We start from the raw sequence: 12,986 nt of genomic DNA, 5'->3' as shown, positions 1-12,986 counted from the left end.
TGGTCCTGAAGGGCTCATCTGCCCTGGATTCCCTGTGTTTCCAGTTCCTATCTGTACCAGTGTACATCCTCTGGTCTAGCCAGACTTGCAAGATAGAATTCAGATCATGATAGTGGTGGTGGTGGTGGTGGGGAGCATTTAGGAACTAGTGAAATCAGATATTTCATACATTTCTCTTTTTGGAACCATTAACTGGAATTGACTCCAGTGTTTTTGGCATTTCCAATTTCATTTAATTTTCAACGTGGTTACAATTGTGATGTGGTTACAAATGTGGATCTTGAATTAATGCTATTCTGACTTTTTGCAACTTCCTTCAGTTTCCTAACTAGTATTTGTCTGGCTTGTTGTGTACAAATATAGTAGACCAGAAAGCAAATTCTTTGAGAATGATGGCAACAAATGTACAAATGTGCTTGACACAATGGATGGATGGATGGATGGGTTGTGCTAAGAGTTGTACAAGTCCTCAATATAAAATTTTTTTTAAAAGAATTAAAAATAAATAAAATCTGAACATATGAATATAAATTCAAAATAATTATTACAATTACATTAGTAGACTGCTGACTTCTTTGTGGAAAAAAGATCAACTTAGAATACCAAATCTTATAATTTATTTTATGTTCTCATATGTAGATTGTCATGTATGCTCTATATGTTTGTGAATGAATATGTTATATTTATATATTAATGGTTCGCTTGTAATTATTTTAGGGTTCAGCTCCAGAGATTGATCCTTCATCTGAGGGTTCAAATTTTGGATGGGAGACAAAAATTAAAGCATGGATGGATCGATATGAAGAGGCAAATAATAACCAGTATAGTGAAGGGGTTCAGCGGGAGGCACAAAGAATAGCTCTGCGATTAGGCAATGGAAGTGATAAAAAGGAAATGCATAAACCTGATTTGAATACCAATAATTTACTCTTCAAACCTCCTGTAGAGGTAAATATAGTTGGTTAAAAATTTGAAAACAAAACCCTTTTTACTGTATTTTAAGTAGTTAGATCGAAAATGACTAGGCTTAATTCATCTCAACATTTACTGATTTTAGAGCCATATACAAAAGAATAAGAAAATTTTGAAGTCTGCGAAAGATTTGCCTCCTGATGCACTTATTATTGAATACAGAGGGAAGTTTATGCTGAGAGAACAGTTTGAAGCAAATGGATATTTCTTTAAGAGGTACAGTCTTTCATTTTTCTTGTAGTTAGTTTTCTGTAGTTGGAACTTTTTGGGTTCAGGGCTTTTAGAGTTTCACCAAACTATTGTAAATATAGGTATTTTTTCTCTGAGTGATAATGTATGTATTTCAACTAGTGTGGTTGAACAGCAGTGACTCATGATAACTGTAACACTGTAATAAAATGGAGCATTAAAAACAGTAGAGAATGGGTCAGAGATCTTCTCAGTCTCTTGCCCATCATCTTTTGCTAAAAATCCGAAATTATTCTACAGGCCTACTTTGGCGATATTGTTGGTTCAGTTCCAGAGCACTGCAATAATGCAAGTATTAAAATATAGTGTTTTGGAGTCCCAGTGCACATGGAAGTTTGTGTTTGCCCTATAGTATGTAATCTATTGAGTGTGCAATAACATGGTGGAAAGGGTTGGAATATTGTGCGAATGAGCAAAAATGTGATCCAGAGACATCAAATGGGCACATGCTATTAGAAAAATGGCACTGACAGACTGGCTCAATGCCAGATTGTCATAAACCTTCAATTTGTAAAAAATACAGTATTTGTGAAGCACAGTAAAATACACTATGAAATGAAGTATGCCTGTGCTTCTACTGTAAACTGAAGGAATGTAAGGAAAGAAGAAACTCTGCTCCTATGTCACGTGACCTCTTTGCCACCTATGTATCAGAATAGACCTGTGTTGTGCAGGTTCTTCTTTGCTGTAATTTTTATGAAAGCATACCACCGGGTCTTTCTCTGAATAGATTAGGACTTCCAACCTTTCAGCTAGTTCAAACCATTTGCATCACCTAGGGACCTGACACCGAGATAAAAAAACTAAACCTATTGCTATCAAGTCAGTTCCAACTCAATGACCCAATAGGACAGACTAGACCTTCTCTTTATGGTTTCTGAAACTATAAGTCTTTATGGGATTAGACAGCCTCATCTTTCTCCAAAGGAGTGACTGCTTGATTTGGTTTCTGAGGCTGTTGGTTATGCATTTGGCTGCTAATTAACACAAGGTCAGCAGTTCAAGCCTACTGGCTGCTCCATAGGAGGACACCTTTCTGCTCCTGTGAAGATTTACAGCCTCAGTTTTACTCAGTCCTGTAGGGGTGCTGTGAGTCAGAATCAACTGGATGACAGTTTTTGTGTGAAATCTTTCTAGGAGCAGATAGCCTCATCTTTCTCCCACAGCAGCTAGTGGTTTTGAGCCACTGACCTTGAAGTTAGCAGCCCATTGCTTACTGGATCTCACCACCAGGACACTAATCTAGACAAATGTTAATCAGGAACTATGGTTTTACCTGAGGTTGCAAGAGATCTCGTCTATCCAGGTCTTGTGTTAATTCTTCTTAATTGCCAGAACTGATAAAGACCCCCAGTGAGTGACTGCAGGCAAAGCTCCTTTCCTTTGATTAAAGTGTTCAATTTGGTCCTACATTGTGGCCACCACTTTCAACCTCTACTCTCTTGGTATTGGAATGCCATTGGAGACCTCTTTTATGATTTTGGATTTTTGTGGGCAACATGATCCTACTCATTGCTTCCCTAAAGGCTAGCAGTGTGTTCCTGTCACTTGGAGATGACATTCCCGGTTGAATGACCGCCAATCATTAAAAACATTTCTTGTTGGTTATAACTTGAAAGGTTTATTTAAGATTGAACAGATGATACAAAAGAATTCTGTTATGTACCAGATTTGTTCTGAAATCAAACACTTTTAAATGCACCAGAAATTATTGGATTTTAAAGGCATCCAATTACGAATCAGTTTGTAAATTTGTAAATTGTGAATCAGTCTTGTATATTTGTAAGTTTCAATCTCTACCTTCAATTGTGTTTGATTAAGGTAGGGTTATAAGGGCAAGTAAGCCTTAATTAACAGTGGCTTAGGAAATCAGACTGCTTATATTCATATCTTGGCTCAGCTACATATTGTTTGAGCCTTTTAGAAATTATTTTTAATTAATCTGCCATGTGAGGCAGTTTAGGCAGAGAATTTAACCTCTAAAAGGCTCACACAATATGTCTCACCTCTGAAGACTAACAGGAGGTTGCTATTTTCAAACATTAATGTCTTATAATACATTTGTTTCTTTGTAGACCATACCCGTTTGTTTTATTTTATTCTAAGTTTCATGGGCTGGAGATGTGTGTTGATGCTAGGACTTTTGGGAATGAAGCCCGGTTCATCAGACGTTCTTGTACACCTAATGCAGAGGTATGCTTATAGAAATCTTTTGCAGGGGCTGGGACAGAGATCTGAACGTTAAGTACATGATCTGGTAGCCTATGCATCTCATCTACTGATAAATACCATCTTTTCATTGTTGAAAATTTAGGTGATATGTAACTTTGAAGTCTTAAAAGTTACTGTACACATTGAAGATATTGTGATGTTCCCTGCAAGAGAAAATACCCCACTCACTTTCTGCTTACCCTAGAAACTACATTCATAGACAACCAAGGTTAAGTGTATAATATGCTTTCATCCAGTTCAATGACAAAGCTGAAAGCTAAAGTAGATTTTAAAATGTGCCTGTTTTATCTATAAAAAATGGTGTAAGGCATAATGGATGGATGGATATATGGATTGTGATAAGAGTTGTACGAGCCCCCAATAAAATGATTTTAACAAAAAGAAGTGGTCTGAGGACTGAAGGTACCTAATACATGTAAACCACCCAGAACAATGTGTTTGCTGTACAATGACTTCATTTAGTTAAAATTAAGATGCAGTTACTGTAAAGACTATTTCAGACACACTAAAATGTGGGGAAAGGAAAAAGTTGGAATTTATAAAATACAGTGGTTTTTATTTTATCTTACCTTTTTTATGCCACATGGGGTTGGTTGCCAGTCAACAGGAAGATCCAGTTTCAAAACTGATTCACCAGCTTCCCTATTTAATATTACAGGATGAGATGTTTCTAATGTAGAAAATAATTTATATAAATAAAAATTTGTTTAACAGGTGAGGCATGAAATTGAAGATGGAACCATACATCTTTATATTTATTCTGTACAAAATATTCCAAAAGGAACAGAAATTACTATTGCCTTTGATTTTGACTATGGGAATTGGTAAGTTCAAGTCTGTAAATATGGTTAGCTATTGCTTCAAAATAGTTTGCCCTTATAATTTGAACATTGCCATTACTTTAAAAATTTTTATTTTCACTCACCATAAACTTAATAGTATGGTGTGATGTAGCTATTGCTGTGATGTTGATATTGTTATAGTAACTATAATTAGTAATCCTAATGCAGCTATTCAGTACTGACCTGGTTTATGTGAAAATGTGTTCCTTTTTTTTCTTGTATTTTAGGAGTTACATTTTTAGTCATAGAGTTAATTTGGTTAATCAATGTGAATGAGTAATTTTTCCTTGCCTTTTAAAACAAAAGAATTTGTTGGAGATGCTACATTGAAATGTAAAACTGTTTTCAAACACTACGAAAAAATACAGTAATTCTGAATCTAGAAATGTCAATTTAAAATTTTTTAACCTAATACAAAAGATGTGTAGATAATAGTACACCCATGTAAGTACTTCTCAAGTAAAGAAACAACACTGTCCATCGAGAACCCCTTATGCTTAGCATCAGATCTTCCTTCCCTCCTTCGCCAGAAATACACCGGCTTTCTATTGGTCCATTTAATGTTTTATGTAACATCTAGTATACAGTGTATTTTTATAGTGTATTTTTAAACTCCATTTAAAGTGTTACATAATGCATTTCTCCGCACGCATTACTTTTTTTATATTTAGCCATATTGTTTATTGTTCTGGTGTACCATCTCTGCTAACATCTCTTCATTATGGTGAAGCTTTTGATTGACAAAAAGTGCGCCTATGATGAAGATACCTGCTATGTGTATATATTCCCTCCATGTTAGTTACCTGGGAGTGGAATTGCTGGGCTGCAGAATACGCATGGCCTCCTTTTTTGCTAACCACCGTTCCCCAAAGAATCTTGAACCCATCTCCTTTCCCACAGCAACAATTCCTTGCTCCATTTCTGTACTATAAATTTTATTTTAAAAATTAATAATGATCTGTGTGAAATACAATCTATTAATATTTTAAATTACAGTTTTCTTTATGAATTCAAGGATCTTTGGTTTTTTAAAATCATTTTATTGGGGGCTCTTATAGCACTTAGAACATTCTGTACATCAGTTGTATCAAGCATATTTGTACATATGTTGCCATCATAATTTTTAAAATATTTTTTTCTATTTGAACCCTTGGTATCAGCTCCTCATATTCCCCCTCCCTCCCTGCTCCCACCTCCCTCCTCGTGACCCCGATTGTTTTAAATTATTATTGTTTCCTTATCTTATACTGGCTGCTGTCTCCCTTCACCCACATTTCTGTTGTTAAACCGCCTGGAGGGGGTGGATTATGTGTCAATCATTGCGATCGGTTCCCCCTTCCCTCCTTATTGCTCCCCTACCTTCCTGGTATCACTACTTCCATTTCCGTTCTTGAGGGATTTATCTGACATGGATCTCATGTGTTGAGATCTCATATCTGTACCAGTGTACATGCTTCAGTGTAGCCAGAACTAGAAGGCAGGATGGGGGTCATGATAGTTGGGGGTGAGGAAGCCTCAAAACCAGAATAATACTGTGTGTTTCATCGGTGCTATACTGTTCCCTAGTTGACTCATCCTTCCTTGTGACCCTTTTGTGAGGGAATGTCCTATTGGGTTTAGGGTATGAGCTCCAACACCCCTGGTTCTCAACAATTATGTTTTTGTTTGTTTGTTTTGCTGTTCTGGTGCCTGTTAACTGATTCCCTCGACACCTCATGATCTCACGGGCTGGTGTGCTTCTTCCATGTAGGCTTGTTGCTTCTCTGCTAGATGGCCACTTGTTTAACTTCAAGATTTTAAATCCCCGGATTCTATATCTTTTGATAGTCGGGCACCATCAGCTTTCTTCACCACATTTGCTTATGCACCCATTTTGTCTTCAGCGATTGTGCCGGGGAGGGTGAGCATCACAGAATTCCTTGTTGTTAGGACAAAGTGTTTTTGCATTGAGGAAGGGCTTGAGCAGAGGCCCAATGTCCATCCACTTCCTCAATGTATTGCCATATAAATATATGTACATAGGCCAATACCTCTATTTTTATGAACTAATATATTTACATAAGTGCACATCTATGTTTATACATCTATCCATAGCTTTGCTTCCTAGATCTTTCCTCTGTTTCCTTTTACCTTCCTCCTACCCCATCATTACACTCACCAGCCTTTTGCCTCTTAGTAATTCCTCTCAGCTAGATTGCTGTTGCTCCACCACCGGAATCTCTAGGTCAGTCGTTCTCAACCTGTGGTTCGCGACCCCTTTAGGGGTCAAATGACCTTTTCACAGGCATCACCCGATTCATAACAGTAGCAAAATTACAGTTTACCTGTACACCATCTTGACTCCTCTCTCTCAAGGATCTTTTTATGCATCCATCATTTGGATCACCTTTCTTGTGACCTGCTTAATTATATCATCTGTCCATTTATCTGCTGGGTAATCTTTTTAATACTCATTTCAAAATATATCTTATAAATTCCAGAGTCTTTTGAGTTATAGAAGCATTCTACATACTTACTCCTATTGTATATTGATATTTTAAACTTTGTATGATATCCTTTTTAAATGCAGGAATTTTCAGTGTCCATATATTTTCCCTAAATGCAAATCCTTAAGTTTGCACCTTTACCTGGTTTTTGGAGTCTGAGTTATCACTGATGAATTAGCGCGCCACCCCCTCCCTTTTTTTAAAGCCATTTCTGACTTAGAAAATAAAAATTTTAGTATCAGGGCTCTTTGCTCATTGAGAGTCTGTATAACTGAATTAAGACCAAACCCAAAACAAAACCACTCTCCTTGAGTCTATATATGCTTTCTGAAACTAAATCTCAACAGCCTCATCTTTCTTCCAAAGTGGGTAAGAGTAAAGGCTTTTTGTTATCTGTTTGGTTTCAAATCCAAGCTTTGATCACTTACTGGGCTATATAACCTTGGACCAGTTTCTTCACCTCTTTGTGTTTCACTACCTCAGGTATGATAAAAAGTTCATGCATCTAACAGATGTTTGAAAGATTCAGTAGATTAGCTCTTACAAGATTGAATTACTCTGTTGAACTTTTTTTTTTTTTAATCATTTTATTTGGGGCTCTCACAATCTATACATACGTCCATTGTGCACATTTGTTGCCATCATCATGCTCAAGACATCTGCTTTCCACTCGAGCCCCTGGCATCAGTTTCTTATTTTTTTCCCCTCCCTCCCCGTTCCCCCCTCCCTCATGAACCCTTGATAATTTACAAGTCATTATTTTTTTGTCATACCGTACGCTGTCCATCTGTTGCTCTTTTTGTTTTCTGAAACTTATGTGTTTTGTTTGAATAAAATGAAAAAGCATTTAAGGTAATTTAGATTTTGAAACTATTTTTTGCTGGTTTGTGGGATGAGGCCTGTTTATTCAGATTCACTGTTACAGAGATCCCCTACCGGATGGCTGAGTACACTAAAGTGGGATAGCAGCTTCCCCCTAAACCTCTGAGATGGGAAACAGGTGGATGTTTTATATGTCTAATGGGATTCAAAAGGATTAACATATATAAAATGTTAAAAATAGCTCCTGGTACAAAGGAAGTACATAATAATCATTAGCTGTTGCCAGTATAATTATTTGCTGTCTGCTATCCTAAAATTAAGGAAAATACCTAGAAAGAATTTTATGCTGGTTTTGGCAACACCTGATATTGAAGGGTGTGAAATAGGACCATCAATGTTTTATTTCTAACCAATTCAGTTACGTAGTTTGACTTAAAGGCATAAGCCTTTCTAAGTGAATGAGTTATGAGTATTGGAAAACTTGATACATTTTTATTGCAAGCTACTTAAATGGGCAAAGTTGGAGACTACTGTTAACTCAGATTTGTCCTACTCTAGAGATAAAGAGAGGGCAGAAACAGTGGAGAGGAAAACTGTGAGCCTTGGAGTCACAAAGACACGGTTCTCTGTGCCAGCCCTGTGGCTTGTAACTGACTCCTGACAAAGTTACTGGCCTGCAGCAATTTTATCTCATCTGTAAAATGGAAGTAATAATTATGACTGTGAAAATGAGGGATAAATTTAAAAAACTGTCATCAAGGGAATGTAACTCTATAGGACAGGATAGAACTGCCCCCGTGAGTTTCCAAGACTCTTATCTGTTAATGGGAGTAGAAAGCCCTATCTTTCTCCCTCGGAGTGGCTGGTGGTTTTGAATTGCTGGCCTTGAGGATTACAGCCCAACACATAACCACTATGCCACCAAGCTCCACTGAATGAGGGATAGCACATTATTTTTCAAGGTTCCATTTAAGAGGAAATATTTAATAGGGCCAAAAAGAAATATAACAAAAATCTTCAAGGTAACTTTTAAAAGTAATGATTGCTCAAATTATTTCCTATAGGACAAACGAGTTGATGTGTGGTATTTATTTTACCAAACATTTTTTATTGAGGCCAATTGAAGGTCAGAATTAGGAGTTTTGCTTACATGTTATTTTATGTAAACTGCAGTATCCTTCTATTTTGAAAACTTTAAAGGTTTTACTGTTTTTTCTTTTATCACTGAAACCCAACCTCTGATCACAAACTAACTTCCAGTAATAAGTTAGTGCTTAATAAGAATCTAAAATTTCATTTATTATCATAACCAGGAATACAAAGTAGTAAAAAGTCAGGATGGCTTATAACTTATAATAGTATACAATTATGTGGAATTGGAGCTGAAAATGGGTTATATTTTACAGCATTTGTTTATATCTTGTATTAATTATGTAATTATCTTTCCAGTAAGTACAAGGTGGATTGTGCATGCCTCCAAGAAAACCCAGAATGTCCTGTCCTAAAACGTAGTTGTGAATCCACGGAAAACATCAATAGTGGTTATGAGACCCGAAGGAAAAAAGGAAAAAAGGAGAAGGATATTTCAAAAGAAAAAGATACACAGAATCAGAATATCACTTTGGATTGTGATGGAACCACCAACAAAATAAAGAGCCCAGAAATGAAACAAAGAAAGCTGTCTCCACTGAGACTATCAGTGTCAAATAATCAGGTATTGATGACTTGCCCTAGTGACTCCCAATGAGAAACCCATCTTACCTAAGGAAGAAAATGTCACTTTTGAACCTTTTAGTTTCATGTAATATAGTTAAAAATATTGCTAAGCCCTTTGTTATTTGAAGGACTTGTAGGTATAAATACAAGTTTTGCTGGAATTTGTGTGCTTGTTAAATTAATAAGAAATATATTGTTAAATATTTGCAGTTAAGGTTTCCTTATGACTGGGTAATTTTTAAGAATCTTCCAGATAGCCATTTCTTTATGTTTATAATAATTGTTATTTAAATCTTCTGTTGTAACAATTTCTTCTCTAAAGAATTTGGGACGCAATTTTTACCAATTTTATAAGATTTCATTTTATCAATTTTATAGCAAGTAAGATTTCTGAAAGAGAAATCCATAAGGACTTATTACCGTATATACTCATGTATAAGCCGAGTTTTTCAGCACTTTTTTTGGTGGAGGATAATCAATTTTATTTCTTTTTAAAAAATCATTTTATTGGGCGCTCGTACAACTCATCACTATCCATCCATCCATTGTATCAAGCACATTTGTACATTATTGCCCTCGTATTCTCAAAACATTTGCTTTCTACTTGAGCTCTTGGTATCAGCTTATTTTCCCCTCCCCCCTCATGAACCCTTGATAATTTATGAATTATTGTCATGTCTTGAACACTGTCCAACATCTCCCTTCACCCACTTTTCTGTTGTCTGTCCCCCAGGGAGAGGGTTATATGTAGATCCTTGTAATCGGTTCCCCCTTTCTACCCAACCTTCCCTCCATCCTCCCGGTATCGCCACTCTCACCAACGGTCCTGAAGGGTTCATTTGTCCTGGATGCCTTGTGTTTCTAGTTGCTATCTGAGCTAGATGGCTGCTTGTTTATCTGCAAGCCTGAAAGACCCTAGATGCAATTGATAGCTGGGCTCCATCAGCTTTCTCCACATTTGCTTATGCACCCGCTTTGTCTTCAGCAATCGTGTTGGGAAGGTGAGCATCATGGAATGCACTTGAGTGGCAGCCCAATGTCCATCTGCTACCTTAATACTAAACCTATAAATATGTGCACATAGATCTTTCCCCACCATCTGCTACCTTAATACTAAACCTATAAATATGTGCACATAGATCTCTTTCCCCATCATATAAAAATACCATTTACATATGTATTTGATTGTATTTAGACCTCTATAAATCCCCTTGGCCTTTTAGCTCTTTCCTCTATTTCCTTTTACTTTCCTCTCTGTTACATTGCCCTTGATCAAGCCCTACCAGGCCTCTTAGCCCCTCCTGACCACTGATTTTGGATCATTTGTTGCTCCCTTGCCCCTGGGTTTGTTAACACCCACCCCCACCCCGCCTTCCCCTCTCCCATGTCTCCAGGAACCACCGTGGGTCCTGTTTTCTCCTTCAGATTGTTTATCCAGCCTATCTTACCTAGATAGACCTGCAGAGATAATATGCACAAAAACAAGACAGAGCAAAACAATGACAAAAAAAGAAAAGCCTGTAAATAGTTCATGGTCTGTTTGTTGACCCTTAGGAGTGTTTTCTGGTGGAGTCTGATGGGATGCCACGCCCTGGCCCCAATGTCTATTTTTGGTATTCCCTGGGGACTTCATTGCTCTGCTCCCCTTGCTGTTCTGTTGCAAGGCCATAAGTGTTTTGCCTCGGATCAGATGGGGGCAATTCCCACACTGTGTCTCCAGTGTTGTCCCCTGTAGGGCTATGGGTCAGTGCGGGATGTCATTTCAGCACATTTTTAATGTAGTTTTTGTGGCAAAATTAGGTGCCTTGGCTGATATTGAGGTCGGCTTATACTCAAGTATATACGTTAAGTTCGTGTGAAAATTCCATTACCTTTTAATTCCATTTTTCCATGAATTCTGTAGTCCCTTAAAAAATAGAAGTTTGGAATATTGTAAGATGAAAATAAAGGTTTTGTTCATTCCCGGTATACTATCTTTATTAAGATTTACTTTAAGGCTTTAAATTGAACAAATATTTATTGAGAACTTGGAATTCATATGAACACTGAGTTTTGTGAAAAATGTCTTGGGAAGAATATAAATACAAGGCCATGCTATTATGCACGACCTTGGGCTCCATTGATTAGAATTTACAAAAGTAATATGTAAATGGTTGATTTTGAAATGTTTCTTGGAACAGAAAACCAGTTTTAAATAGAATTAGGTGGGCTTGTAATTTTCATATGTTGAATTGTTTGCTTGTAGTGGCTGAAAGATACTTAGTTTATTGATGCATAGCATTTTCTATAGAGCACTCATTTCCATCTTTCAGGAACCAGAGTTTATTGATGAGATAGAAGAAAAAACTCCTATTAGTAATGAAGTAGAAATGGAATCAGAGGAGCAGATTGCAGAGAGAAAAAGGAAGATGGTAAGTTGGGAAGCAAGTAGCTGTTTAATGCTGTGTGTGGGCTGACAGCTACTCTTCCCATAGTCATTGTTGCTGCCATTCCATAGACTTGCTGTTCTTTATTTGAAATGAGCAGATTTGAATCCTTGATGTGCCACGAACATTCTAGCATTTCAAGTAATTTCCACTAATCTTTTGGGTTTTTACTTTGACATTTAGTATATATAATTTAACATTTTGGAAGCTGAATGCTGTTAATAAATTTTAATGCCATTACTGTTTAAAATGCCTTTCTCTCCATGATTTAATATCAAACAAAAACTTTAAATCTTAATCATAGCACCAAATGACTTGTGCCCCCCCCCAAAAAAAAACACCCCACGGTTCTCATGTTGCTATCATAAAACAAGGTCTTTATTAAAATAAAGCTTGAGATTGCTATTCCTTGTATTATTTGAAAATATCTATTTAAAAACTAGGACAAGATATCTCACAAATCAATGGTAATTTAGTGTTCAACATGTTAAGTATTAGTTAAGAAATTATACTTTGAGTATCCCAAAATTTGAAAATGAGCTCACAAAGGATCTTAGTATAAATTGCGCCATTCCTCCTCTATTTCATGTGCTCCCTAACTTCCTGGCTTAGTGGTTTTCAAGCTGGGTTCCTTGGGGAACCCCAAGTGTTCTGTACTTCTGGTGTGATCTTTGAAAGTGGTCATTCCAGTCCACATTAATGTGATTATTTAATTACCTGGATGGTTATCCTTTTAACAGATTCACTATGTTGTTCACATTTGAGTAAACAATGCTGAACTCCTGCACAACTTAATGATTTCAGAAACAGTGCTCTGATGGGCCTACAAGGTAGAAATAGAGAAAAGACCGGAGAAGCTTGATTATAGAATTCTTCCTATACCTAAAGAAATTAACAACTTTGTCAAGATTTACTTACATGTGAATTACCATGCCCTTCCAAATTCCCATGGGCTGTTGACAAGATTTTCAGTGTACCCTGCTCCTCAGTTGCCGGTCTCACATATTAATGCTGCAGACACGTCTGCAAGAAAAGCTGTGTGCCACTGGTTCCTGTGAGAGTGGGGCTGGTAGGAGGGACTTGTTTGAGCACTAGCTCTAATGGGGCAGTAGGTGGCACTTGAAAAAAGTATTTTATTTAGGTATTTTTCTGAACATGGAGCAATTTTTACAGTTACATCCTAGCTGAACTTGGAACATTCTCATTCTTGGTTCCCAGAAGAAATTGGATACCTGTGTTGG

The 12,986-nt window shown here is 36.8% G+C and overlaps 1 protein-coding gene across 4 annotated transcripts in view; it reads left to right on the top strand.

Moving 5' to 3' along the window:
* Positions 1-12,986, top strand: part of KMT2E (lysine methyltransferase 2E (inactive)) — an 85,343-nt gene that overhangs the window by 53,206 nt on the left and 19,151 nt on the right. For all 4 annotated transcript variants that reach the window (XM_045289015.1, XM_045289016.1, XM_004702601.4 and 1 more), the window contains 6 exons: positions 718-948; positions 1,058-1,188; positions 3,297-3,414; positions 4,168-4,277; positions 9,053-9,317; positions 11,632-11,730. In XM_045289015.1, the coding sequence (XP_045144950.1) occupies positions 718-948; positions 1,058-1,188; positions 3,297-3,414; positions 4,168-4,277; positions 9,053-9,317; positions 11,632-11,730 (954 nt within the window). The remainder of the gene's footprint in view (positions 1-717; positions 949-1,057; positions 1,189-3,296; positions 3,415-4,167; positions 4,278-9,052; positions 9,318-11,631; positions 11,731-12,986) is intronic.

This window comes from Echinops telfairi, unplaced genomic scaffold (genome assembly GCF_000313985.2).
Source record: "Echinops telfairi isolate 266 unplaced genomic scaffold, ASM31398v2 ScPeMD7_23;HRSCAF=83, whole genome shotgun sequence".
Classification (NCBI taxonomy): Eukaryota; Metazoa; Chordata; class Mammalia; order Afrosoricida; family Tenrecidae; genus Echinops; species Echinops telfairi.
Note: the sequence above shows the minus strand (reverse complement) of the source record. Positions and strands in the feature narration are given on the sequence as shown.